Source organism: Mus caroli, unplaced genomic scaffold, assembly GCF_978045245.1.
Source record: "Mus caroli unplaced genomic scaffold, Mus_caroli_1 scaffold_9, whole genome shotgun sequence".
Taxonomy (NCBI): Eukaryota; Metazoa; Chordata; class Mammalia; order Rodentia; family Muridae; genus Mus; species Mus caroli.
This window is the reverse complement of record NW_028227264.1, coordinates 85,339,900-85,367,379: the sequence shown is the minus strand read 5'-3', so window position 1 is coordinate 85,367,379 and position 27,480 is coordinate 85,339,900. Positions and strand designations below refer to the sequence as shown.

The 27,480-nt window shown below is 43.1% G+C and overlaps 1 protein-coding gene across 1 annotated transcript in view; it reads left to right on the top strand.

The window, feature by feature from the left end:
* Bpifc (BPI fold containing family C) overlaps window positions 1-26,083 on the top strand; it is a 54,559-nt gene extending 28,476 nt beyond the window's left edge. Inside the window, exons 8-16 of the mRNA XM_021175192.2 lie at window positions 3,342-3,433; window positions 5,373-5,549; window positions 6,934-6,987; window positions 8,346-8,516; window positions 9,310-9,377; window positions 19,625-19,667; window positions 22,566-22,629; window positions 23,569-23,645; window positions 25,063-26,083. Of these exons, the coding sequence (XP_021030851.2) occupies window positions 3,342-3,433; window positions 5,373-5,549; window positions 6,934-6,987; window positions 8,346-8,516; window positions 9,310-9,377; window positions 19,625-19,667; window positions 22,566-22,629; window positions 23,569-23,645; window positions 25,063-25,185 (869 nt within the window). The 3' untranslated portion in view covers window positions 25,186-26,083. The remainder of the gene's footprint in view (window positions 1-3,341; window positions 3,434-5,372; window positions 5,550-6,933; window positions 6,988-8,345; window positions 8,517-9,309; window positions 9,378-19,624; window positions 19,668-22,565; window positions 22,630-23,568; window positions 23,646-25,062) is intronic.
* Window positions 26,084-27,480: the final 1,397 nt, after the last annotated feature.

Sequence of the window (27,480 nt, the reverse complement as noted above, 5' to 3'; positions counted from 1 at the left end):
GGATAGCTGGGTCTTGACGTAGATTGGTTCCAAGTTCTCTGAGGAACAGCAATATTGATTTTCATACAATTACTTTACAAATTGGCTGTACGTGGTTTTTTCTCCTACCAACAAAGGCTTGTTCTGCTTGCTTCACATCTTTGTCACTTGTGTTATTAATCTTAGTCATTCTGACAGATGTAAGACAGAATCTTAAAATAGTTTTGATTTGCATTTTCCTAATAGCTATGGATGTTGAACATCTTCCAGTGTTTCTCAGCCATTAGAGATTCCTTTACTGACAATTATTCTTTTTAGATCTATATCACATTTTTAAAGAGACAGGTGAAGTCCTGGCTGTCCTGTAACTCACTTTGTAGACAAGGCTGGCTTCAAACTCAGAGATTCATCTGCCTTTGCCTCCTGAGTGCTGGGATTAAAGGCATGCGCCATAATGCCCTGATACCTCTACTCCATTTTAAAATTAGATTATTTGTTTTTTGTAATTCTCATTTATTGAGTTCTTTATATATCTGGGATATTAGTCCTCTCTCAAATGTGGAGTAGATTAAAAAAAAAACAAAAAACTTTTTCCATTCTGTAAGCTGCCACTTGGTCCGATTAACAGTGTCCTTTGCTTTACAGAAGTTTTTCAGTTTCATGAGGTCCCATTTATTAATTGTTGATCTAAGTGTTGATCACCAATGGTGTTCTGTTTAGAAAATCATTTTCTGTGCCAATGCATTCAAGGCTGTTGCCCACTTTCTTTTCTGTCAGGTTCAGTGAATCTGATTTTACATTGAAGACTTTGATTCACTTAGACTTGAGTTTTGTGCAGGGCTTTATGATAAAAATGGATCTATTTTTGCATTCTTCTACATGCAGACATCCAGTTTGACCAGCACCGTTTGTTGAAGATGCTTTCTTTTATTCCCTTGTGTATTTCTGGCTTCTTTACCAAAAACCAGGTGTCCATAGGTGTGGCTATTTATATCTGGGTTTTCAATTCAATTCCATTGATCAACGTGTTTGTTTTTATGCTGTAGTCAGTAATTTAAGTATGATATTCTCGTCTGTTCTGTTCTAGCTCCCAAATAACTAACAGAAAGACCTACTAAGTTTATTAGCAAGCTTTAAGCACTATGACTGGGCAGATCTTCATCTATTCTAATTCTCTAAGCTATCTATTTCCCAGTCGAAGGCCTTGTGTTGCTAGCAGTGTGCATCTCACTCTGTCTCACTCTGCCCCATGTGTCTTCATGTCTGCTCTCTCATTGCAACCTCATGGCAAATCCCTTGGCAACCTGCTCATCATGTCTCCACCTGGAGCCTCTCCCTCCTTTCTTCATGTTCCTTCTCTAACTTCTCCCTTTACCTGGGACCCCTAGCTAGGATCAGAAGTCCAACCTGCCAATATCCTCTGTCCAACTATAGGCTGATCAGTTCTTGATTAACCAATCAGAGATAATTGGGGAGCATTCTTTACACAACATTGATACAGGAGATGGTTCAATAATTATAATGATGCTAGTGTCTGGACTGTAACCAAGTCTCTGGGTAGAGAAATCAGCAACGAAATATACAGTACACAAGGCCAACCCCCAACATGATGCCAATACCGTGCAGTTTGTATTACTGTAGCTCTGTAGTACAACGTAAAAGCAAGGATGGTGAGACCTCCAGGAGCTCTTTTATTGTTCAGGATTGTTTTAGCTATCGTGGGTTGTTTGTTTTTCCATATGAAGTTGAGGATTGTCCTTTCCAGGTCTATAAAGAATTGTACTGGAATTTTGATGAGAATAGCTTTGAATCTGTAGATTGCTTTTGGTCGAATGGCCATTATACTATGTTAATCCTACTGATCCAGGAGCATGGGAGATCTTTCCATTTTATGATGTTTTCTATTATTTCTTTCTTCAGAGATGAAGTTTTATTTTCTGGGGTTTTTTTGTTTTTTGTTTTTTTTTCGAGACAGGGTTTCTCTGTATAGCCCTGGCTGTCCTGGAACTCACTTTGTAGACCAGGCTGACCTTGAAATTCGCCTGCCTCTGCCTTCCAAGTGCTGGGATTAAAGGCGTGCGCCACCACGCCCGGCTCAGAGATGAAGTTTTTATCATACAAGTTTTTCACTTGTCTGGTTAGAGTTACCTCAAGATGTTTTATATTATTTGAGACTATTGTAAAGGATGTTATTTCCTTGATTTCTTTTTTGGTTCATTTGTAATTTATATGTAGGAGGGCTACTGATTTTTTTAAAGTTAATCTTGTATCCAGCCACTTTGCTGAAAGTGTTTATCCCATGTAGTAGCTCCCTGGTGGAAATTTTGCAAATAACAATACTTTGACATCTTTCCTTCCATTTGTACCCCCTTGATCTCCCTCAGTTTTCTTCTTGCTCTGGGTAAGACTTCAAGTATTTTATTGAATAGATATGGCGAGAATGGACAGCCTTGCCTTGTCCCTGATTTTAGTGGAATTGCTTTGAGTTTCTCTCCATTTAATTTGATGTTGGCTATAGGTTTAATGTAAGCTGCCTTTATTAGGCTTAGGTATGGCCCTTGTATCCCTGATCTCTCCGTGACTTTTATCATGAAGGAGTGCTGGATTTTGTCAAAGGTCTTTTCTTCATCTACTGAGATGATCATGTGTTTTTTAATCACTGAGTTTCTTTATATGGTGGGTTATTTATTATTTTTATTCCTGCATTTCTGGAATGAAGCCTACTTGATCATAGTGGGTGATCTTTTTTGGTGTGTGGGTACCTACCACCACCTGGCAACTTGAGGGTCAACTCACACTCTGACTACCACACACATTTATATGTATATAATTAACTAGTTGATGAATTAATTAATGTAAAAATTTAAACAGAACCACATGGGCTGGAAAAGTGGCTCAGTGGGAAAAGCGCTTGCCACACAAGCCTCACAACCTGAGTTCAATCCCCAAAACCCATGTAAAGATAGAGGGGGAAATCCGTCCCTAAAGTTGTCCTCTGACCTCCACACGTGCACTGTAATGTGTGTGCTGCCACAATCATACTCATCACACACACACAAATAATAATAATAATAATAAAAAATTTTAAAAAATAGAAAAGAATCACATGCATTGTGTGCATGAAAGTTTTTGTGAACACATGCTTAATAAAAACATGTGCCAAAATTTTGCTAATGTTTCCCAATAGTTGAGAACATTTGAAGCATTTACTTTTTTTTCTTCTGACTTATCTCTTCTTCCTGAGTTCTCAAATGTAAATATGTTTCTTATGAAAAGGGGAGAATTGGTGTTGCAAACATTATTCATAGGTCAGGTTTTTCATGAACATAAACTTTCTTTTGTTTTCTTTCTTGGTCATTTAGTTCTAACCAAGATTGACAACTACACAGTGCTGGATTGTTCCCTGATCAGTCCTCCGGAAATCACCGAGAACCACCTTGACTTTAATTTGAAGGTAACTATTGCTCCAGAGCACCCAGCCGGCTATGGTGAATATTTAGAGGACGGACCATGTACAGAAGAAAAAGTGCATGTGTGCTCTTCAAGCAATTTCATTTCCTATAGCCCCTGCCGCATGTTTACACATGTGAGCTCTCTTGGCTGATCCTTTCTTGGTGTTTTTTTGTTTGTTTGTTTGTTTGTTTGTTTGTTTGTTTTTTTTATGTCTATCTTCTTGGTGAGAAGTAGCAAGAAGACATTTTGCTTCTTCCCTCCTGGAGAAGAGTCAAGGCTAGGAGCCTGTAAGATGAATGACCCGCATTTGTTAGCACTAACTTCCTGGTGCTAAGGAGATGCTCTGTTGGGAACCTACTAACTACACAAGCATGAGGACCTGGGCTCAGTCTCCTAAAGCCCACATGAGAAAGGACAGGCATAGTGGGGCACATGAAGCAGCGATGGAACAATCCCTAGGGCTTGCTGGCCAGAGCTGGGTGAATCCTCAAGCTCTGGGTTCACCGAGAGACCCTGACTCAAAAAAAATAAGCTGAGCTGGGCGTGGCGGCGCACACCTTTAATCCCAGCACTCAGGAGGCAAAGGCAGGCAGATTTCTGAGTTTGAGGCCAACCTAGTCTACAAAGTGAGTTCCAGGACAGCCAGGGCTATACAGAGAAACCCTGTCTCAAAAATAAAATAAAATAAAATAAAATAAAATAAAATAAAATAAAATAAAATAAATAAGCTGGAGAGTGATTTAGGAAGATATTCAACTCCAACCTCTGGGCTACACAAACACACACACAGAATATGCATGCACATACACACACGTGTACATGCACCCACAAATGCATATGAGCACGCCACATTCTCATGCATATTGAGGAATTTAGCACAATTAATAGATTGTACAAAGTAGCAGATTTCCCTGAGATTGCAGACCTCTACGGGAATCATAGTTATATAGAAATGTTTTTTACAGTCCTGGGAAAGCACCATTGTGCTTATGGTCAGTCTTATCCAAATTAATGTCACAGTCTTTTTTCTGAAACAGGATCTCCCTGTGTACCTAACTCTGGCTGTCCTGAAATTTACTGCATAGAGCAGGCTGATCCCAAACTCATAGACCTCTCTCTGTGTGTCTCTGCCTCCCAAATCCTGGCATTAAAGGCATATGCCACTATACCTAATATATTGCGGGGTTTTTAGAATAAAAATCGGTTTATATTTCCTTCATTCACAGTCTTTTAAATCAGTTAAGTCCTGTTCAGATAGAATATTTAAATAATACCCAAGACCTAATAAGACCAGGATTGAACATGTCTCAAAAATGCTTCATTAAGCCATTTAGACTCACTGTCTCTCCTGAGTACTTCTGTGGCTCCCCAGTTATTCAGCAGTCACATATTTTAAAGGTCCAGAGTTGGTCATCTAAAAGACTAGTTCATGAGATATACAGTTGTGAACCTTAGCTTACAGCACCACCTCCCTTTAGCTAGGAAAAAAATCCAGCTCAGAGCATCTCTGAGAGTGACAGATATTCGTAGACATGCTCCAAAGTCTCCTGAGCTCTGGGGCTGGAGAAATGGCTCCGCTATTGAGTGTACACACTGCTCTTCCGGAAGACTTGAGTTCTGTTTGCAGCCCCCACATCAAGTGGCTCATGGCTGACTGTAACTCCAGTTCCAGGAGATCCAATGCCTCTGACCTATAAGGGCGCCTGCACTCACATGCACATACAAAACACACATACATGTAATTTAAAATAAATCTTTTTGTTAAGCCCAGAGCTTTGGAGCACAGCTTTGGCCAAGGAGCCTAAAGACCTTGTCACGTTCTCAACCTTTACCAGGAAGCTTCTGGGATGTTCTTTATCCTGACTTAAGAGGTTCCAGTCTCTTTGTCTGCGGCATTCGTATTTTCACCTGATAGCTGGATTCCCTTCTGCTTCCCACAGGGTGCGTTCTACCCCCTGGAAAGCCTCGTGGACCCTCCCTTCACACCAGCTCCCTTCCAGCTCCCAGAAAGCAGAGATTCCATGCTCTACATTGGCATCTCTGAGTACTTCTTTAAGTCTGCAGCATTTGCTCACTATGTATCCGGGGCTCTTGGTACCACACTGTCCACCAGGGAGGTAAGTAAAGCCTTGGAATGGTGGTTGTGGTCATCATCTTTAACCGTGTGTGTGTGTGTGTGTGTGTGTGTGTGTGTGTGTGTGTGTGCAAGTCCCAACCTACTTCTGTGTGTTGGTTTTATCATCTGAGAAAGGGGGCTAAAAGTCCTACCCTCTTAGGGTAATAATGGTCACTAAAGGGTTCAAGCATATAAGGCTTCCAGAACAACCTCAGTACACAGTAAGTGCTCTACAACTGTTGCTTCTCCATTATATCAACATCATTATCATCACCACCACCATGATCACCATTAACACCAACACCACTGTCACCACCATCATCATCTCCACCACCATACCATAACCATCACCATCACCATCACCACCACCACCACCATCACCACCACCATCACCATCATCACTCCTTGCATTCTGCCCATATAAGGATTTCTTATTAGTTATCACAACTGATTTATACCATCAAGCAGTAATGCTACAGATACTCATTGATTTTCTCTGCCATGTGTCTCTCTTTTTATCACAATATCTCAGTTAGGGTTTCATTGCTGTGAAGAGACACCATGAACAAGGCAACTCTTACAATGGACAGTACTTAATTGGGGATGGCTTACAGTTTCAGGGGTTCAGTCCATTATCAACCGTGGGAATCATGGTGGCATGCAAGCAGACAGGATGCTGGAGAAGCCTAGAGTTCTACATCTTCATCCCCAGGCAGTAGAAGGAGACTGAAATTCCACACTGGGTGGAACTTGAGCATAGGAAACCTCAAAACCCACCCCTACAGTGACGTACTTCCTCCAACAAGGCCACACCTCCTAATAGTGCCACTCCCTAAGAGCCACACATTTAAACACATGAATCCATGGGGGCCAAACTTATTCAAGCCACCACACACAACACCACCCTTCTCTGACTAGTCAACAACAACAAAAAATACCCATTTTAAATCTTTATTTTCTGTGCATTGTAATCATACACACTGCTGTAAACCTTCCGTTCAGTGTGGCAAGGACAACAGCACCAGCTGCCTTAACCTTGAAAGAAATGCTTACCAGGTAAATTACTTAAGCAGCTTCTCTGAAAATAATAACAATAACTTGAGATTTACAGGTAATGACCGTAGAATGTTTGCATACAGATTGTGCATCTATGATACAGTGTTCTCCGGTGAAGAGGGGATTTCTCAAAAGGAATGTGACTTTGGGCAAGTCTGTTGCCTTTTCTGGGCCTCAGATTTCCTAAGGTTGTACTATAAAATAGGGTTACCTAAACATTTTGGGGCTTCACCTCTTCACAGTTCACATTAGCAAGGATTCTACATCTTATCAGAAGGATCTGCCCAGATAAAATCTTGCAGTGATGCAGTACTTTGTTTCTGTTTTAGATTTCCAACTATTTCAATCAAAATGCTCAAGGATTTGGCAGCGTGCTCTCCAAGGTGAGTGCTCCATCTGTGCCCCTCAGTACGCAGTGGCACTCCTGTTATTACTGAAGTCACTTCCATGACTCCCAGATTCTCCACGTTCTCTTTTAATCCAAGCATGAGTCAGTTCATCTTTCTTTTATTTTTTTTTCTTTTCCATTCCCTCTTCCTTTTCCTGTTTCTCTTCTCTTCCTTCCCTTCCTCTCCCTTCCTGCTCCCCCTTCTTCATTTCTTGACAGTGTCTTAATACATAACTCAGGTAAACTTGCAATTCTCCTGCTGCAGCCTCCCATACACTGGAATCATAGGTGTAGATGGCCATACTTTGCCATTTTTCCATCCTACAAGACTTTTTCTTTCTAATAAAACATCCAGAAATATTTGATACATAAAGCCCACTAAAATACAAGTAAAGCATTGTAAATTTATAAAATAACCAATCCACAAAGTCCCACCACCCTTAAAATAATCCATTTAAATATAGAAATGACTGGTTTGAATGAAAAATTTACTCCTTAAACCACTTTATTTGTTTGTTTGTTTGTTTGTTTTTTTATTGCCAAGGTTTCACCATGTAATCCAAGCTGATCTGGAACTCAATATTTAACCCAGGCTAGTCTTTAGGTTTTTGATCCTCCTGCCTCAGCATTTCAAGTACTAGAGTTACACATGACTTAAGCAAACAACCCTTACTGTTAGTCCTTCATAGCATCCCAGGTATCATAATTATGGACCCACAGGCTTCAATTTGTCTTAAAGACCGAGATGCTTCAGAGAAAGGCACTCAAGGCAGACAGATCTTGATCTGAACTTCAGTTCTACAATTTATTCTGCAAGAACTATGAGGAAAGCACTTATCCTTTCCACAACTCATGCTCCATTATAATACAGCACTACTGCCCAGAGGTAGTGACCTTCAACCCCAGCACTCAGGAGACAGAGGCAGGGGGACCTCTGTAAGTTCAAGACCAGCCTGGTCTACAAAGTGAGTTCCAGGACAGACTACACAGAGAAACCTTTTTTGAAAAACCAAAAGATAAATAGATAGATAGATGATAGATAGATAGATAGATAGATAGATAGATAGATAGATAGATAGATAGATAGAATAAGAGTAAACCAGCACTTGGAGTTTTATGAAGAGTAGAAAAGAGATGATAAAAGTTCCTGGTGTTGTGGCTGGCACAAAGAAAGTATTCAGCAAGTGCCAACTGTTGTGACAGTTGGGTTTTGCACGTTGTTAGCCTAGTAAAGAGGTGTTTTCTGTTCTAACTGCATGATGCAAGATTCACTTAGCACCAGTCACCCAGTTTGTGGATTCCCCTCATCAGCTCCTGACTCTCCATCTCTGTTTTTCTTCCTGAATGGGACAGATCGCGGAGATCTATGTCTTGTCCCAGCCGTTCATTCTGCAGATGATGGCCACAGGGCCTCCTATGGTCAACTTACAACGAAACAATTTCAGCCTGGAGTTCCCTGCTGCTGTCATCATGCTCACTCAACTGGATAACTCTACCATCCAGCCCATCGTCTCCATGGACTTCGTGAGTACAGGCAGGCAGCCTTTGGGAGTCCATCCTGTTTCTGCTGTGAACCATTCACCAACAGCCTCTTGATGTTTTAAGTAAATATGATTCTTAAATTAAGAGTGAGGATAGAGTAGATACTGAGGCTGTCTAAAAACAGACCCGCCAACCCATATATGGAAGTGGCTCTATATGCAGACAGAAGAGCTCACGGACCTGTGTGTAAAATATCTCACCAATATCTACTTCCCATGTTCTCTTTCACTTACATTAGAAAGCTGTAATCAAGTGTCCCTTAAGTGTAATCAAGTGACCAATTAAATGTCAAAGGAGTACATTGATGGTAAGCAAAATTACACACATGAATGAGAAGAGCCACTTGGAAAAAGCAAAACTAAAGAGGGCGCTGGGGCTGTAGCTCAGCGATAGACTGCTTACCTAGCATGTGCAAGGCCCTGGGTTTCATCCACAGCACTGCCAAAGATTAATTGAAAAGGGATTCTCAAAGAATAAACCTCTATACTTAGCTTCTTTCCCTGCAAGACAATATTTTCAGAGCCACTTATTTGTTTGGTTTTGAGACAGAATCTCCCTATGTAGCCCAAACTGGCCTTGAACTCCCTTCATTCTTCCTTCTCACCCTTTCAAATGCTATTTATACTCACACACTGCCCAGATGCAGAGAGTTCTTGCCAACATCCTTTGAATAAAAGGGGACTTTGGGCTCGTGATGTCTCCACTATAGGAGATTATACTTGTGGTCTAAATGGACAGCCACTCACCTCATTAACTAGGGCTTTCTCATCTTTAGGTTGCTAGTACCAGTGTTGGCCTGGCTATTTTGGGACAAAAACTGATCTGCTCCTTATCTTTGAACAGGTAAGATGAATTTGTTTGACTGTTGGAAACCTTGGTAACAAATTGGATAACATTCTCCAAAGACAAAGGGCCCATTGAGAAAACAAGTGCTTTAGCCTTGTGGGACTGTGAGTCAGTTTGGTACCCTGCCTCTCACAGAACAGATGACTTCAAAGGTTGGACTCAGTGAAAGAAAGTTGATTGCACTTCTGTTTTTCTGCTTTCTTCCCATGAAAGCAATGGTAAGATAAAATAGGGACAAGGTCATTGTAAAAATAATTCTATCAATGCCCATTCTGGTGATGACTAAAGTTCCTCTTGGTGACTCAAGAGAGAGTATATTGAATGGAGATATTGCAAGAAAAGGGGTTCATGAGAATATTTGGGTGCAGTATACATCTTTACAGATTATGGTATCAGGTTTAAAATCCCTTCTCATTGGTCTTATGGCTACAGTCAAGTCTTGCCTTAGTAAGGGTTAGTATTGCTGTGAGAAAACACCATAACCAAGAGCAATTTGAGGAGGAAAGGGTTTATTTGGCTTGCATATTCTACATTGCATTTCTGTTGAAGGAAGCTTATCCAGGAACTCAAACTGGGCAGGAACCAGGAAGTAGAGGCTAATGCAGAGGTCATGGAGGGGTGCTGCTTACTTGCTTGCTCCTCATGATTTGTTCAGCCTGCTTTCTTGCAGAACCCAGGACCACCAGCCAGAGTGCTACCACCAAAAATGGTCTGGGCCCTCCTACATCAATCACTAACTACATCAATCACACTCTACAGGTTTGATCTTACAGAGGCATCTACTCAGTTGAGGTCTCTTCCTCTCAGATAACTATAGCTTGTGTCAAGGTGGCAGAAAACTAACCAGCACCAGTCTATTAACCACTTCCACTTCAAGTCTCAGTTTGCTTATGTGTAGCATAGTGGAATTGGACTGATCTAGGACCCCTCAGACTCTAACAGCTGCATCCTGTAAGTAGAATACAGACTTTACAGGATCTTGGCCCATAACCTAGCTAGTCTCAGGGGAGGTGACAAAGTCTGAAGGGTCATTGCAGTTCCTACTACATACAGGTCACTCGCTGCATGCCATCTTCAAAGTCCATGATCACTGAAGTCATAAACTAGGTTACCTAAGGGAAATGTTTACAGAAAGGTTCACTAGCCCAGACTAAACTCATAGAAGAAGAAGAGGTAATAAAACAGTCAGAAAAGAACTGAGAAACTAACCAGAACTGTACAGGAGAAGGAGGACTAGAGTCCAGGAGCTAATAAAGTATGTCCTTTGGCAACAACAACAACAACAAAGAACTAAGAAACCAACAGGAGAAAGTCGGCCCACCACCCTAACTCTTTCAATAAAATCATGTTGAATAGAAAAATAATACAAGACTACATAAACACAGTAACCAATTGTGCAATGAAAAGCTTCATAACTAGGCAGGAAACTAGATCAGCCATCACCCCCTCAAAAAAAAATCAGGATCCAAGATTATGAGATTGGGAGATTAAAGTTTTTCACAAAAGTATTCATTATGCAATACTGTTTTACAAGAAGAGGAATCCAGTTGTAAAGGGAATCTGTAGAACAGGGTCACACATAGATATGGCTTCTTGAGGCATTACTCAAACTTGCCCGCCAAATACTACTGACTTTGCAGAAGGGTTCAAAGTTAATCCATCTGGAGTTCACCAGACTTAGGGACCAAGGACAATGCATGCAAGGAGCGTAAAAGAGCACCATGTTGTTATGATGGTGTACAGCTTAATCCCAGTGCTGAGGGGCAGAAATGGGCAGATCCGAAGGGCTTCCTGGCCAGCCAGATTGGCTGAAACAGTGATCCCCAAGGTCAGTTGGGGACCTTGTCTCAAACAAACAAATACAGAGTGATGGAGGAAGACATCTGACATGGAACTCTGGCTTTCACAGACACACATGGAGATGAGCAAATCACACACACACACACACACACACACACACACACCTATGCACACACACATGCATGTACAGGTTTAAAAAGTTGTGAATAATGTCAGAGTAGAAACTTAAGGGCTCTGAAGGTTGCTCTTACAGACGAGGCTGTATTAAATAAACTCAGGCTCTGAGCTGGCTTTGGGCAAGGATTGTGGGGTCATGCCTTACTTGGGCAAAGAGCCAGAGACTTAGCAAAGTTGCCCAGATTGGGCTGAAAGGCAGTCTTGTCCTCAGGGATGGGAGCAGCAGCCCCGCCTTCCACATCATTCCCCAGCCAACTCTTCCACTTTGGGGCTCTCAGCTGGACCATTCAGGCTGAGCTGGTTTGGTGTTTGGCTGATGTCACAGAGAGTCATCAGGAAAGGAAGGGCATGGGTGGAGATCTATGAGACAGACCTCAAAGGAGAAGAACCAGGCAACAATTCCGTGTCTCCAAATGTCCCAGCATACCATGGCCTTCTAACCAACCCCTGACTGAGCCACTTGGCATTGGTAGTGTAGATGTGAGAGGCAGAAACTCAAGGCAACCCAGCGGAGTGGGATTCTAGTGAGTTAGAGCGCATGCCTAGCTGGATTTAGGTCCCAGTACTGATATTTATCAGCTGTGTAGTCTCCGGCAAGTTCCTTAACCTGTTAAACAGGCATTCCAATACTCAGCCTCCCATTTCACCCCTACCTACGGCTCCTCTGTCTCACCCCTGGCAGGGGCTCGGGGAGACACCCTCTACTCCTCTTTATCGTTGAGCTTTAAATTCTGCCAGGTCCCAGCATGGCACTTGCTTTACTTCACTGAATTTTCTTTCTTTTCTTCTTCTCTCATATATTACATCTGACTGCAGTTTCCTCTCCCTCCTCTCCTCCCAGCCCCCTCTCCCCACCACCTCCCCCTCCCCCAGATTTACTCCTCCTCCAGTTCCCTTAAAAACAAAACAAAACAAAATAGCACTGGAGAGATGGCTCAGCAGTTAAGAGCACTGATTGTTCTTCTAGAGGTCCTTAGTTTAATTCCCAGCAACCACATGGTAGCTCACAACCATCTGTAATGGGATCCAATGCCCTCTCTCTTCTGGTGTGTCTGAAGACAGTGACAGTGTGCTCATATACATAAAATAAATAAATAAGTTGAAAAAAAATAAAAGAGCAGGCCTCCCAGGGTTATCCGCCAAAGATGGCTTAACACATTACAATACGACTAGGCACAAACCCTCATATCAAGGCTGAACGAAGCAACCCAGTAGGAGAAAAAGGATCCTGAGTGGGGAGCCCACACCTGACACTGCCTGAAGGGCCGGGAACCAAAGGCAGGACAACGCAGATGCTACGTGGCATCACGTAAATCCTACCACTGTTTCACGACCTGACACCAATGTGCAGTAAGTGTCTTGTAGGCAAAGTGAGCACCTGGAGGTGACGTGATGGTCACCGAGTTAGACAGCCTACTCTTGAGGCCACAGAGCTGTCCAATGGCTGGACCAGAACTTGAAACCTATTTCAGAGCCACGGGTGTTTAATTACATTGTAATCTTGCCTTTGGCATCGGAAAGAGTTAAGATGTAGGAAATAGCACTTAGATCTGGGACTTAGGAAATAAATATAGTTGTCTGAGGCAGAACACCCATGAACCTGGTGTCATGCGAAACTGGGAAGACATGGGACAGAGTGAGCTGCATGGAGGTGATACTAGGCCTCTCACTGATGCTCAAGTACAGAAAGGGAAGAAAGGAATGGACAGCCAGGAACACTGATAATGAACTTGACCTCTCTGCGAATGTCTAGTCGGAAGCTTGGTGTCTGGAGTCAGGCATATCTGCCTGTTACTTAGTGGATGTGTGAGCTGAAGCAAGCTATTCAAGCTTGAGTGTCAGCTTTCTCACTGGATAAGCATCACACTCGTGTATGCATCTTACACACAAGGAGAGCATCTTGCCTCTGCAGAGGCTGATGGATGAGTAGGTGGCAGGGTGGGGATGAAGGCCCTGACCCAAAGCCTAGCCAGTGCGGCCAGTCAGCTCATTCTCTCTTCCCATTCCAGGATCCAAGTTTGATCACCTAAGATGGGGAAACTGGTCCCACAAAGGCCTGACAGGTTAGAACGGCCTTCCAAGCTGTAGACTGGGCTCCCCACATCACAAGACAGATTCCTGCTGTTCTGACACAGAGCCTTTTGAGACAAACAGAATTGTGTTAGGAGGCATTGCTAGCACATAGTAGGTACTTTGTAGAGTCACAGGGCAAGTTAAATGATACTCTCTCCATAGCCAACTCAGGGAGCTCCAGGGTCACTGAGAGACCCTGTCTCCAAAAACAAGGTAGAGAATGATTGAGGAAGACACCCACCCTTGACCTCTAACCTTCACATGTGAGCGCACGTGTACATATATACACATACACATGCACACACATGTGAGAATGGGTATGTGCATACACAAAAGCCCCTTGACGTAATCAAATGTACATTATTGTTGATTCACGTAAAACAAAACAAAAGCCAGACAGTGGTGGCGCATGCCTTTAATCCCAGCACTCGGGAGGCAGAGGCAGATGGATTTCTAGTTTGAGGCCAGCTTGATTCACAGAGTGAGTTCCAGGACAGCCAGGGCTATACAGAGAAACCCTGTCTCGAAAAACCAAAACCAACCAACCAAAACAAAACAATTTTTCATTTTTGTATAATGAAAACTCTGGATATTCCCAAATTCCCTACCTATTATCATGATCAACACACACACACACACACACACGCACACACATGCCCTACAACTCTTCCCAAGCAACACAGTCAAAAAATACAAACATGGCTGATTATTAGCTCTTCTCAGAAGTTGGGCAGGTAAATATTTCCCAACATGGGCCCTCTGAACTCGGAACACATGTCCAGGTACGCCAAGTCTGCATTTTCCATTGTAAGGATGCTTTGGACTCTGGTAAAGGAAGAAACTCTAAATGGATCCTTCTCTGGAGAATTTCCAGTCTGCTGGAGGTACTAAGGTTAAGGCAGTGAGGAATCATTGCCTGTTAGTATTTCTCCCTGAAGAAACATGTAACTGGAGGTTAAACCTACAGCTGCTGGGGATCTTTTTGTGTTTCGTTTTTGGTTTTGTTTGGTTTAGTTTTAAGTTCCAGGGCAATTGTATTGGAGTTTAAAAGAAAGACCCTAGAACAGGCAAGCTGTAAATCTCAGCCACTGCCCAAGGAGGAAAAGAGAGAGCCAAGCTGTTTGATCTCGGCTAGAAGGTCAGCCCAGAAGCAGAAGCAGGGCAAAAAAAGGGGAAGAAGGGGTCAGAGAAGAGTGGGGGAGCCCAACACCTCGGGAGAGCACCACAGTCTGGCATTGAAGCTCTTCAGCTGTTGGTCCTAGTCCCCAAACCCCCAAGCCCCCTTCCCCAGCTTCCTAAAACATTGCTTTAGAATGCCTTAAACCTTAAAGGAACCCCCAATTCCAGCTAGTACTCCCTACCCATCTCTTTCTTTCTCTCTCTCTCTCTCTCTCTCTCTCTGTGTGTGTGTGTGTGTGTGTCTGTGTGTGTGGTGTGTGTGTGTCTGTGTGTGTGTGTCTATGTGTCTGTGTGTGTGGGTGCATGTGAGAGCATCTATTCAGTAAGTATTTCTTGAGCACCTATTTTGTGCCTTGTCCTAGAGAACAGAGAGAAGGACAATGATTCCTACCTAGTCTGGGGGAGGAACAAGTGATTAGTGGGTGCAAAGTATCATTCTAGAGGTGCACATGGACTGCTTTCCTCAAAGGACAACTTGTTTTGGCCCAAGATTCTCTTTCTCCACCATACAGACTGTCTTTCCCCACCACACAGACTGTCTTTCCCACTGCACAAACACATCAGTAAGTCCTAGCCCACACTGACTTCTCCCCCTTTTCACACAGTTTAAGAATTCCCGAGCAAAAAAACAAACAAACAAACAAAAAAAAAAAAAAAAAAAAAAAAACCAGCCGCGTCTAGGCTACTTTGTATCATCCTCTAGGAACTTAAACTCTGCTGCTGAGCATTCAGTGAGCGCTTAGGATGCTCTTGGCTGTCAGTCATCTCTACATACTGCAGCCCATCATCTTGCATCCTCAAAGCCTTCTAGAGTGAAGATCAAATTCCACAAGGTGGGGTCACCTAGTGTGGGCAGCCTCATCTGTCTCTCCAGCCCCATTTTCCTGTGCCCTCTCTGGGGCTCTGTTCCCTCCAAGGACCTCTGCCAGCCCCCCTTCCCTCTCCCTTCCAGTTTCCCTTTTAAACTCTGTCCATCCTGTTCCAGCTCAAAAAGTCTGTCTTTGGGAACTTTCCCCACATCTACAAAGCCAGCTCAAGTGGCTCTGTCATGTGACTCGAGGACTCCTTTCTTCCGGCCAGAGCATTTACCTCAATTTGTAGTTAAACTTTAATTGTTGGGATTTGTCAACAATGCTCCCCAACTTCCCACTAGGCTGTGGGGCTCCCTGAGAACTCTAGCTGGGTCGGATTGTTCCCACAGTCATCTCTAGCACCTTCCCCTGAACTGACACGTGCTAGGTGCTCAAGAAACATCTTCCCAATAGGCCAAGCAAGCCATGCTTAGAGCTGAGATACTCTGAGATACGTACTCAACATACACTCTTAGAGATAGAATCACTAAGACTAGATCTCACCCATCAGGACTGAAACAGAAACAGGAGGACATAGGGCATTGAATAGTAGGACTGATTTTCCTTGTCTCCCCTGGGACTCGGTTGGAGGAGTGACCTCATTAGGACCCCTGCCCTTGACCTTACATCTTGGCTTTTGTTACACCGATTTCACCATATTGATCCAGGTCACAAACGGCCTCTCATTATGCTTAAGAGTTTACTCTGGTTTCCAACCCAGGTAATAAACTTTCTCTAAAACTTTTTAAGTGAGCTATATTCCCTGTGCACCTGCATGTGTGTATGTTGTGTTGCAAGGGATAGACCCCTGTGCCACAAGCATACTAAGTGGGCTTTGTCACTGTGCCTCACCCCTAGCCCAAGAGAGAATATTGTTTTCACGGAAGGGTCCTTTGATCTCGATTCCTTCTCAGTCACTTTTTGTCCCCTGGCAGTTGGAGTTTGCTCCAAGTAGCAGCTGATGGCCAAATAGAAGATAGTTCGAAGACTGAAGTCGGGCGCCACCTAGTGGTCTGAGTTGGGATTGTCTTTTTCAGAACCAGGGCAGTAGTTTTGTCCTACCACAGTGTCTCTGCAGCTAGAGACAAGAATTCCCTAGGAAAGGAAGCTGTGAGCATGTCAGAGGAGGTTAAGGTGGCCCTAGGAAAAAGGCAGAGTATAGTTCAAGTGCTTCCCACGCCTGCGCTCTCATAGCAGGTGCTCCCGAGGCGGCTGCACACGCAGACGCAGACAGGTCGAGAAAGAAAGGAGTCTTACAACAGTGTTCCAACATGATTTCCACATGAGAGTAGACTGCGGGCTCAGGGGAGGCACCTCCCTCCTACCTACTCAACAGAGCCTTTTAAAATGCCCAGAGGATCCTCCAAGATCAGTGCCAGGGACGTCATCTCTGCTCTGTGCCACACTTAAGGTTTGCAGTATTTCTTGTGAGGTGGAAACTATCTCAAACCTAATTTCTACTAGCACAATAGTACTTGATAATCACTTGATGCCTCCATGAAGATCTGTGTTTTAACTGCAGTCACAGAAAGATTCTCAGAAGAGGTAGCAGAGAAGATATTCAAAAGAACTGACCAGGCTAAGCAATATGGTTTAGCCGGTAAAGGCGCTTTCGGTGAGAGCCTGACAACCTGAGTTCAATCCCTGGGACTCATGGTGGAAGGAGAGAGCCAGTTCCTAAAAGCTGACTTCCAACCTCCAAACACACACACACACACTCTCACACACACACTCACGCACACACATTCACACACACACACTTACACACACACACTTACACACACACACTCACACACACACACATTCACACACACACACACTCACACACACACACTCACACACACACTCACGCACACACACACACTCACACACACACACACACTCACACACACACATTCACACACACACTCACACACACACACTCACGCACACTCACGCGCACACACACACACACTCACACACACATTCACACACACACTTACACACACACTCACACACACACACACACACTCACGCACACACACACACACACATTAATAATAAATACGAACAATAATAATTATGATGAATTGTAAAAAGTAAAGGTTAGCCAATCAAAATGAAAGAAAGGGGGTCCAGTCCTAAAACAGAAAACATTCTGAGTAAAGCAGAGAATCCAAAACATCATGAAATGTGTCAGGAAAGGAACTATCTCTCAGGTGACGTTTGGAGACTCCAGCCTAAAGTACATCACATGTAACCAAATGCAACCAAGAGAAAATGCCTCTGACTATGGACAGGGTTAAATTGCAGTGACCATGGGCTATAATGTTATTTTAGGTGGATATGTATTGTTTTTTCTGTGTGCATTTTTTCTATGTATTTGGTGCCAATACCTTTTTAAACCTTAGTTCAGTGATGCTTGGTGAAACATAAAACATCACATTTTATAGTTCCAGGTGAATGAATATAAAATTCAAGATGCAAAAAAATCTATAGTTGATACGGAGGAGGCAAATGGGTGCCAAGGTAGAAGGAAGTCTCTGGTGCCGGGTAAGCAGCTTGGACTTTACTGCAGGCATTAAAAAGTTTTGGTCAGGGGAGTGTCTTCATCAGACACATCCATACTACAGCTTACCCTGGGTGTGGCACAGAAGATGGACTGCAGAAGATCAAGGTAGAGATGGGCAGATTCAGGAGAAAGTGGAAATAGAAATGAGGCTCAGACCTGAGCAGTTGTGATCCAGCGAAAGCTAAGGAACAGGGAAATGTATGGACATCAGGAGAACTGGGCTCTAGCCAGGTGTACTGCACAGGGCTCCAATCCCAGCACTCAGGAGGCTGAGGAGTTCAGAGCCAACCTTGGCTACATAAAAAGATCTTGACTCAAGGTGGAGAGGTAGGTCCTGAGTTCTTATCCTACATTTACCATTTATTCATTTTTGACTGCAGTTTTCTAGCCTGCACAATGAAGTGGTCTCCCCCACCAATTGCAAGATCTTCCTATGACCCTCACTAGTGGATAGAAATGTGAAGCCTGTACCTTGGGAAGAGGCTTTAAGAGAACTGGAAGAGAGACCCTCTGCCATCTTGCTATTTGACAGGGAATAGCAAGGAAGTTATGTGCTGGCCTTTGGCATTTCTGCTCACCGTGGCAATGAGTCCCACTTGCGCAGTGCAGTAGGACACAGTAGGTACCCAGGCCGCACCTTTTACGTGCATTATCTCGGTCAGTTTTCACACGCGCGCACGCGCGCGCGCGCGCGCGCACACACACACACACACGCGCGCACACACACGCGCGCACACACACACACACACCTATTTCACTGTTCAGCAAACAGAGACGTAGAGAAAGTCATCAGATCCGCAGAGTGTGCAATGATGCTTTGCCTTCCAGACCGTCAACTGTTACGGTTCACACAGAGGCCAGAGCACATTGGGGTGGGGGGTGGGGATAGTGTCACCACAAGACAGATCCAAGCCTTCTGCTTGGTCCTAGTCTGCTTCCTAAGGAGCACATTACAAGGGTGAAAGAAGCGCCGTAGACTCTATGACCTTCCAAGCCCGACTGTGGATCTTTTGTTTGTTTTTGTAGTATTAGCTTGCTAGGTAGCCCAGGTTGACACAGAATTCCTAATCCTGCTTTGGGCTCCTGAGTGCTGGGTTTAGAAGTGTTCACTGTCATGCCTGGCTACGTACACAGTTTTCAGTAGTGATTTGTCTTTAATCTTTAAAAAAATTAACATTGAAAATTAAAATAAATCTACTTTTGTTGTATTGCTTCTTACTATTTTGTTGTTATTGTTTTGTTTTGTTTTGTTTTGTTTTGTTTTGTTTTGTTTTGTTTTGTTTTGTTTTGTGTTTTTCTTTTTTGAGGCAAGGTTTCTCTGTGTAGCCCTGGCTGTCCTGGAACTCACTCTGTAGACCAGGGTGACCTTGAATTTAGAGATCCACCTGCCTCTGCCTCCCAAGTGCTGGGATTAAAGGCGTGTGCCACCACGCCTGGCTTCTTTGGATCCCCTGGAACTAAAGTTACAAATGGCTGTGACTCACCATGTGAGTGATGGGGAATCGAACCCTGGTCCTCTGCAAGAGCAACAACTGTTCTTAACTCTTAACTGCTGAACATCTATCCACCCCCATGAATCTACCTTCCTTTAACCTCCTCCTGTTTCCTTTCAGATTCCGCCTCTCTTTGCCAGAGAACAGCCAACGAGATGTTAAGGTAGGAACGCAAGCTCTCAGGGTACCCCGAGAGAGGCATGAGAACCAGAATTCCGTTGTGCTGTAGCCCGTGCATGTTGCTGTCCATGGTTTCTCCACAGTTCTAAGTTTTAGCTTTGGAATTTATTGTTCATTTATTTCATTGTTTTTACAGCACAGGGGATTGAACCTGGGGCCTTTATGTTACTCATCTATTTATAATTTAATCCCCTGAGCTTAGCACTATACTTTTACTCATATTATGGGGCTTTGAGAAGAACTGTAAAGACTGCGTGTGATGCTAGAAAAACGGACATTCTCATGGGGGTTGTTTCCAAGCTAAAATGGCCCTCTTGAGTTAAACTTAAGCTTCAGAATTTCCTAATTAAGTTCATTCTTCAAAGGCATTAAGCCCGCATCCTGCTTGGGAGTAGATACCCTGTATGGGCTATTTTTCTGTTGCTGTGATAAAATACCATGGCCAAAAGCAACTTATAGAGGAGAGGATTTGTTTGGGCTTATGGTTTCACAGTGGCAGGCATGTCCTGATCTAATAGCAGGAACAGGAAGTGGCTGATCACTTTTCCAAGCACACACAGGAAGCAGAGTAAAATAGGGTGAAGCTATAAACTCTTAACTCCCACTCCCAGTGATACAATTCAACTCCAGCAAGGTTTAAAGGGTTCTATAACCTCCCCCCAGCCCCCAACAGTGCCACCCTCTGGTGACCAAATGCTCAAATGCATGAGCCTGTGGGAGACATTTCTCATGCAAATATTCCTACAGACACAAACTTGGAATGTCCATACTCTTAGAGGTCAGAAAACTCAGCCGGGTCCAGGACTTTCTGTGTTCACAAACAGTGCTATCACAGAGGGTGTGAGCACATGGCTTTCCATGTCAGGTTTCCTGGGGGACACTCTGCCTAGTGCATGCTCACACACTGGACTGTCATTCTTACTGTCCTTCTTTCCATTAGAACTTCTCACTGAGCACAGCAGTGTTTGAGACACATGTCACCCTTGTGGCAGCAGCAACAACAACAAAAACCCCACTATTGGAAACCCGGTTTAGAATATATTTGAGTATGTGTATGCTTTTGCAGAGTTGGGGCTGCAAATAGTGAACCAATATATAGTACATGAGTGAAAATAATAGAGAAAAACAACTGAATAGGCATTTGGAGCAGGGGTGGAGGTAGGAATCACTCGGGATTGCAGAGAGGATCTGCTGAAGCCAGATTCACTCAGAGCATTGGCAGCATGGTAAGCGGTAGGTAGTAAGTAGAGATGACCATTGTTTCTCCATTTGTGATAACTGATTGTGTGTCTCCGTCAAAGGATCATAATAAGCACAACAGCTTCATAGATTAAGTCTGAGGCCAAACTGCAAGAGTGAAGTCTGCCTAGCACTTACTGGCTGTGTGCTCTTACACCAGTTAGCTTCTCATGAGGTAGTGCAGGGGACTGAATGAATTGTCACCACATCCAAGAGAAAGGTGGTGGTAGTAAGACAGGACCAGGCCTGGGGATGTTCCAAGTTCAAGACACATGTTCCTTTTTAGGGAGGGTCCTGAGATTAGGTATCAGGGGCAGTATAGCCCATAAGCTAGAACTTAGGACATACCTCTCAGGCAAGCTTCTGATGTTTGAAAAGGCAGTATCAAAGTCAAGTGTGGTGATGCACACCTGTAATCCCAGCAAAATGCTTAATGTTGATAAGACAATGTGCTGACCATGGCATTTCAGAAAAAAAAATGGCAATGGTTTGTGGCTAGCACTTACATGGTATTAATTTGTCTAGTTATGACAACCACCCTGTAAGATGCTACTGCTGATAACGATGGTGGTGGTGGTGATCATGATGATAATGACGATGATATCTACAATTATTGTCTTCATCTTAGAATTGATGGAATTAACAATTATTGTCTTCATCTTAGAGTTGAGACGCCAGGAGATTGAATAATGCTTCTAATATCACAAAATAACTGGGGAGAAATAAAACAAAAAGGATAAGCCTAGACAGGCTGTCTTCAGGGTGGCCAAAAACGTTTTATTGATCCAGCTGTGGTAGCAAACACCTGTAGTCCCAGCATTGGGAAAGGCTAAATCTATTGATTTAGCAAAATCTACTGAGCATAGTTCAGGAGCCAACCTAGACTACACAAGGACTCCCAAGTAAGTCTAAGTTTTGTGAGACCCTATCCCAGCAAACAAATCAAGAAGTATTCACTAAGTAAGTTGCTGTTCTAGGTCCACTGACTTCTTCAAGATTTAATTTTGTATGTTTGCATGTTGTGCCCATAAAATCCAGAAAAGAGTATCAGAACCCCTGGAGCTGGAAATAGAGACACCTATGAGCTACCTGACATGGGTGATAAGCACTGGATATCTGTCCCCTGCAAGAGCAATATGTGCTCTTAACCACTGAGATATCTCTTCAACTTTAATTTACATTTAAAACCTGGATCTTTCCAGAAAGCAACACTGCCTAGAATAGCCAAATACTAGGCTTTATTGAAGATAAAGGGGGTATTTTAGTTATGTCTAGGTTCAGGGTATGATGCAGTGCAATGGGAGGCCTGTGGCTGGGATTCCTAGTTAAACACAGGGAAGGCTAATAACTGGGGAGCCTCTTAGCTCTCCACAGTTTTACCTGGTCTGTACCTAAACTACTCCATGCACTACTATCTTGGCTCTCTGTTCGCTATCACCGGTATAGAAGGAACCAGAAGTGTTGTCCCTGCGGGGAGGAAGGAACCTGGTGGCACTGCTTTCCAGAAAGCATCATGTTCCTCCAGGGAAGCTCTGGTCATGGCTTTCTATCCAGCTGAATTCCAGAGACTGGCCCCAGCCGAGGTCTGCTGTTCCCAGGGATCCTTAACTTGGCACTGATACAGTCCCCCTTTGCATTCTAGGTTGTGAGATTTGAGAATATCCTGTCTTCCATTCTTCACTTCGGCGTCCTCCCACTGGCCAACAGTAAGGGTTTCTTTTAAAAAAAAAAAAATGAGACTCTGGTATTGGTGGCGCTTTGGGTTTTGTTTGGAACGTTTACCCTGATGCCTGCATGTTTAGAGTGCCATTGTGAATTTGGGTCAGAGACAGAACTTTACCATGTACAGCATTAAGAGCTGAAGGAACAAGTTTCCAAGTTTATGCTTGTTAGCAGCAAGATCTACAAATGCAGCAAGAAAGACTAACTTGGCTTGAGTTAAAGAGATAAAGCTTCTGCCTCCTCCAGGCCAACTAGAAATGATATTATTCTCTGTCTTAGTTATGGTTTTCTTTGTTATGAAGAGACACCATGACCAAGGCAACTCTTATAAACGACAACACTTTGTTGGGACTGGCTTACAGGTTCAGAGATTCAGTCATTTATCATCATGGCAGGAAGCATGGTAGCATCCAGGCAGGCATGGTGCTGGAGGACTTGAGAGTTCTCCATCTTGATAAGGCTGTAGCCAGGAGAGATTGTCTAATAGGCAGCCAGGAGGATGGTCTCAAAGCCCACCCCCACAGTGACACACTTCCTCCAACAAGGCCACACCTCCTAATAGTGCCACTTCCTGGGCCAAGCATATTCAAACCACAACAGGGATGGAAGTAAAAAATGACACTGAAGTTATCCTCTGGCCTCCACACATACTATATACATATACATACACACACACACACACACACATATACATACATATATATACACACATATGTATATGTATACATTTGTATGTATATATGTATATTGTATATATATATATCTTTTATGAATATGTAGAAAATAAAAGGCATAGTCAGGCAAGGCTAGTACTTAAATGAGAGAAAACAGAAAGTGTTTTGTTTTGTTCCAGTATCCAAATATATATAATTACAGGTACTTTTAAAAATTAATTACCTTACATCTCTTTTTCTACATTGTAGCAAAACTGCAGCAAGGATTTCCTCTTCCCAACCCCTACAATATCTCATTCATCAATTCAGATATTGAAGTTCTTGAGGTAAGACTCCGAATCTCTTCTTCACTATTTATTTTCACAGTAGAACAACCTTCCTGTTTTGTTTATTACCTATTTTTAAAAAGATTTATTTATCTTATTTCACATGGATATGTGTGTACATGAGTCTATGGATTTATGCCACACTTATACTGGTTCCACATCAGATCTCCTGGAACCGAAGTTACAGGCAATCATGAGGCACATAATGTAGGTGCTGGTCCAGGTCCTCTGTAAGGACAGTGAGTTCTCTTACCACGAAGCCTTCTCCTTTCCCTCATTGTGCTTTATTCTGCTTACCATGCCATGGAATTTCATAAACAAAACACCCAGCTATTACAACTTATAAATAACAATGAAAAATGTAAGAGTCAGGCTAAGTCTAGCTTCACTCTGAGGGCACATTTAATCACCCCTCAGTATAAGGAAAGTAAGTTTTAAAATGCTTTATTTCACCAGATATGAATTTCATTTTATGAGTGAAGAAAGTAGACCCAAGTAAGTGTAGTGTCTTGCGTAGAAAGGAAAATGGGTGATATATTAGTCATTTCTCTTGTTGCGGTGGCTAAATGCCTGACAAAATACAACGTAGAATAGGAGAGAAAGTGGGTTTTTTAAATTGTTGTTGGTTTTGTTGGAGTTTTAGGTTTGTTGTTGTTTGTGTTGGTGTTTTTGTTTTGTTTTGTTTTTGTGTTTTTGCTTTTGGCTTATAGCTCAAAAGGATACAGTCCACCACAGCAGGGAAAAAGTGTGGCAAGAGAAACATCAGATGCCTGGTTCCATTTCCTAGAAGTCAGGAAGCAGTGTACAGGAAATAGACCAAGCCATAAAACCTGAAGACATGCCCCACTGACCCACTTCCTTCAGCAAGATTTCACCTCCTAGGCTCCACAACTTTCCAAAGTAGTGTCACGTGCTGGTGGCCAAGTTTCTAAACACATGAGGCTGAGGAATGTTTTGCATTGAAACCATGACAGCTAAGTACTTTATTGGTTCTTTGATACTTTCAGCCAAAGGAACTTCAGGGCCTTCCCCTGAAGACAATCCTTAGGATGCGACCTATTGAAGGCTACTTTCTGGGAGATTCTAACTAACTGCATAGCACTGCTGCCTCTTCTCTGTGTTTTGTTTTTTGTAGTTTGGGAAAATACAAATATATTTCTACTTTCAGAAAGCATCTCCCACCTGCACACTAGTGGACACTTCCTCATAGCTCCCAGACTCCCTCTTTTTCACTCCCCACTACCAATGTCATATCTAGGGACAGTAACCCAGCATGGCCACTTCTTGCACCAGTGGCCCTCACATAGGGATTGGGAAAAGTTTGATGCTTTAGGGCCTAGCAAAGAAACTTTCCTCTCTCATGCAAACCCAGATATGGCCTTAATTTAAAATTGTCTTCATTCTGCCTTCCTCTCAGGGCTACCTTCTGGTTTCTAGTGACCTGGCACATGACACATCCTCAAAGCCACAGCCAAATCTGAACAGCTGGGGGGATCTGAACCTAGTACATAGACCATGGAGAGAACAACCAACCCATTGATGGCCTGCTCACAATACACCCCAGGAAGTAAACAGCCTTCAGTCCCCCAGAAACCAGAAACCTGGAAGATGAAGACCGTGCATCCTGGATATTAAAGCCCTTGTGGAAAAGGTCTCCTTCTGGAGCCCTGAGAGACCTAGATAGAGTAAGGCCGACAGTTAAAATGATGAACAGGAACAAGGTAGTGGGAGTGGGGTCTGTGTATGTGAGCATATGTAAGCACATTGTGTGCCTGTGTTTAGCATTTGTGGGAAAGAGTAAGGCATGTGGATCCAACCAGGTGGTAAGGTTGTAAGGAACTTGTCTATATTTGCATTGGTAGGTGTGTGTGTGTGTGTGTGTGTGTGTCTGTGTGTGTGCCTCTGTGTGTGTGTCTCTGTGTGTGTGTGTCTGTGTGTGTGCCTCTGTGTGTGTGTCTCTGTGTGTGTGTGTCTCTGTGTGTGTCTCTGTGTTTGTGTGTGTGTGTGTGTGTCTGTGTTTGTGTCTCTGTCTGTGTGTGTGCATGTGTGTGTCAGTGTGTCTGTGTGTGTGTGTGTAAGACTATGTCTGCTCTTTAGAGACTTTCTACTTTCCTTGGACTTTGTGTTTTATGTTTACTATGACTATCCTGTGCTTAATTAAAATTGTTTTCTAACGATGTCAGTATCTGTGTGTGAAAGCTCCTGTCCTGAATTTATTTTAATAAAATATGACAGAAAAATGGAAAAGACTTAATTTTTTAAAACTTCGGCAAAGACTGAAGTTCTACAAACACCAACACTAAAAGGGAGCCAAGAGCCCCTTAAATCTTTCCTATGGTTGTCCTGTGTCATTTGTTTATGTTTGTGGATGTGTCCTTTCAGTGTTTGGATGAAATGAGGGCTGGAGAGATGGCTCAGCGGTTAAGAACATTGACTGCTCTCCCAGAGGTCCTGAGTTCAATAACCAGCCACCACATGGTGGCTCACAACCATCTGTAATGGGTTCTGATGTCCTCTTCTGGTGTGCCTGAAGTCAGCTACAGTGTACTCACATAAATAAAATAAATAAATCTTTTTTTAAAAAAGATTGCCTGAAATGGTAGTGCAGCTTATTAAACCTAGGCAGTTCACAGTTGACATTAGTGTCATTAATCAGCAGGGTGAGACTGGACAGGGGAACAGGAGAGTGGGATGGCCAGGATGGATATGTAAAAATGAACAGAAACCTCACCCTTTGCTTAACTCCTTAGGTTACTGGGGAGATAGAAGAGGACTGTATAAGTACTTAACATCCTGGTCTAGTTACTCCTCCAGTTTCATTTCTGTGACCTTCAGAGCCACTATGAATAATTATGATCCCATTTCATAGAAGTGAAAACAGAGGAATGTATCACACAAAGGTGGTAATGGCATAGGTGGAAACTGAGCCCAAGTCTTCCTGATTGCTATGGTGGTGTTTTTCACAGGGTAGGACTATCCTGCAAATCACTGCCAGCTTTCTTATCCCAAGAGCAAGAGTCAACTAAGTTTAAAGGTACAACCACAGGACACAGTCCAAGCAAAGCTATGGAACACAGTGATCCCTGAAAGCGGGATTTATTCATCTTTGTAGGGCATTGCTGGCCAGAGCAGATTTCCTTCACAAGCATTTGTAGAAATAAATGATACAGTGCGGTGATAATGCTTCTTCTGGATGTTCTTTTTGTAATGGAGTGTTTGTTGTACATCTTCAATTTCATTCTGATACATTGCAAACGTCATTAGTATTTTATCTTGCTCAGCTGTTTCACTAATAGGGGCATGAAGTCCAAACTGTATGTTCTATATAGCAGTTGACCTGATCCAGAGTGAAGAGGTTTCAGGAGCAGCTCAAAAACATTCTTAAGGCAGCATGTCTTCAATAGCAGCAGTCAGGAGACATTGGCAAGGGTATCTGTGAGAGTTCGAGGCCAACCAGGATACATAGGCTCACCGAGGCTAAGTATGGAGACCTTACTTTTAAAGAGGGGGAGGGGAGGGAGGGAGAGAGAAAGGAGGAGGGGGAAGGAAGGAAGGAAGGAAGGAGAGAGAGAGAGAGAGAGAGAGGGGGGGGGGAAGAAAGAAAGGGAGAAAGAAAGAAAGAGGGAAAGAAAGAGGAAAGAAAAAGAAAGAGGAAAGGAAGAAAGAAAGAAAGAAAGAAAGAAAGAAAGAAAGAGGAAAGAAAGAAAGAAAGAAAGAAAGAAAGAAAGAAAGAAAGAAAGAAAGAAAGAAAGAAAGAAAGAAAGAAAGAAAGAAAGAAAGAAAGAAAGAAAGGAGAGAGGGGGGAAGTGGGGGGGCGGAAAGTCCAAGTGAAGAC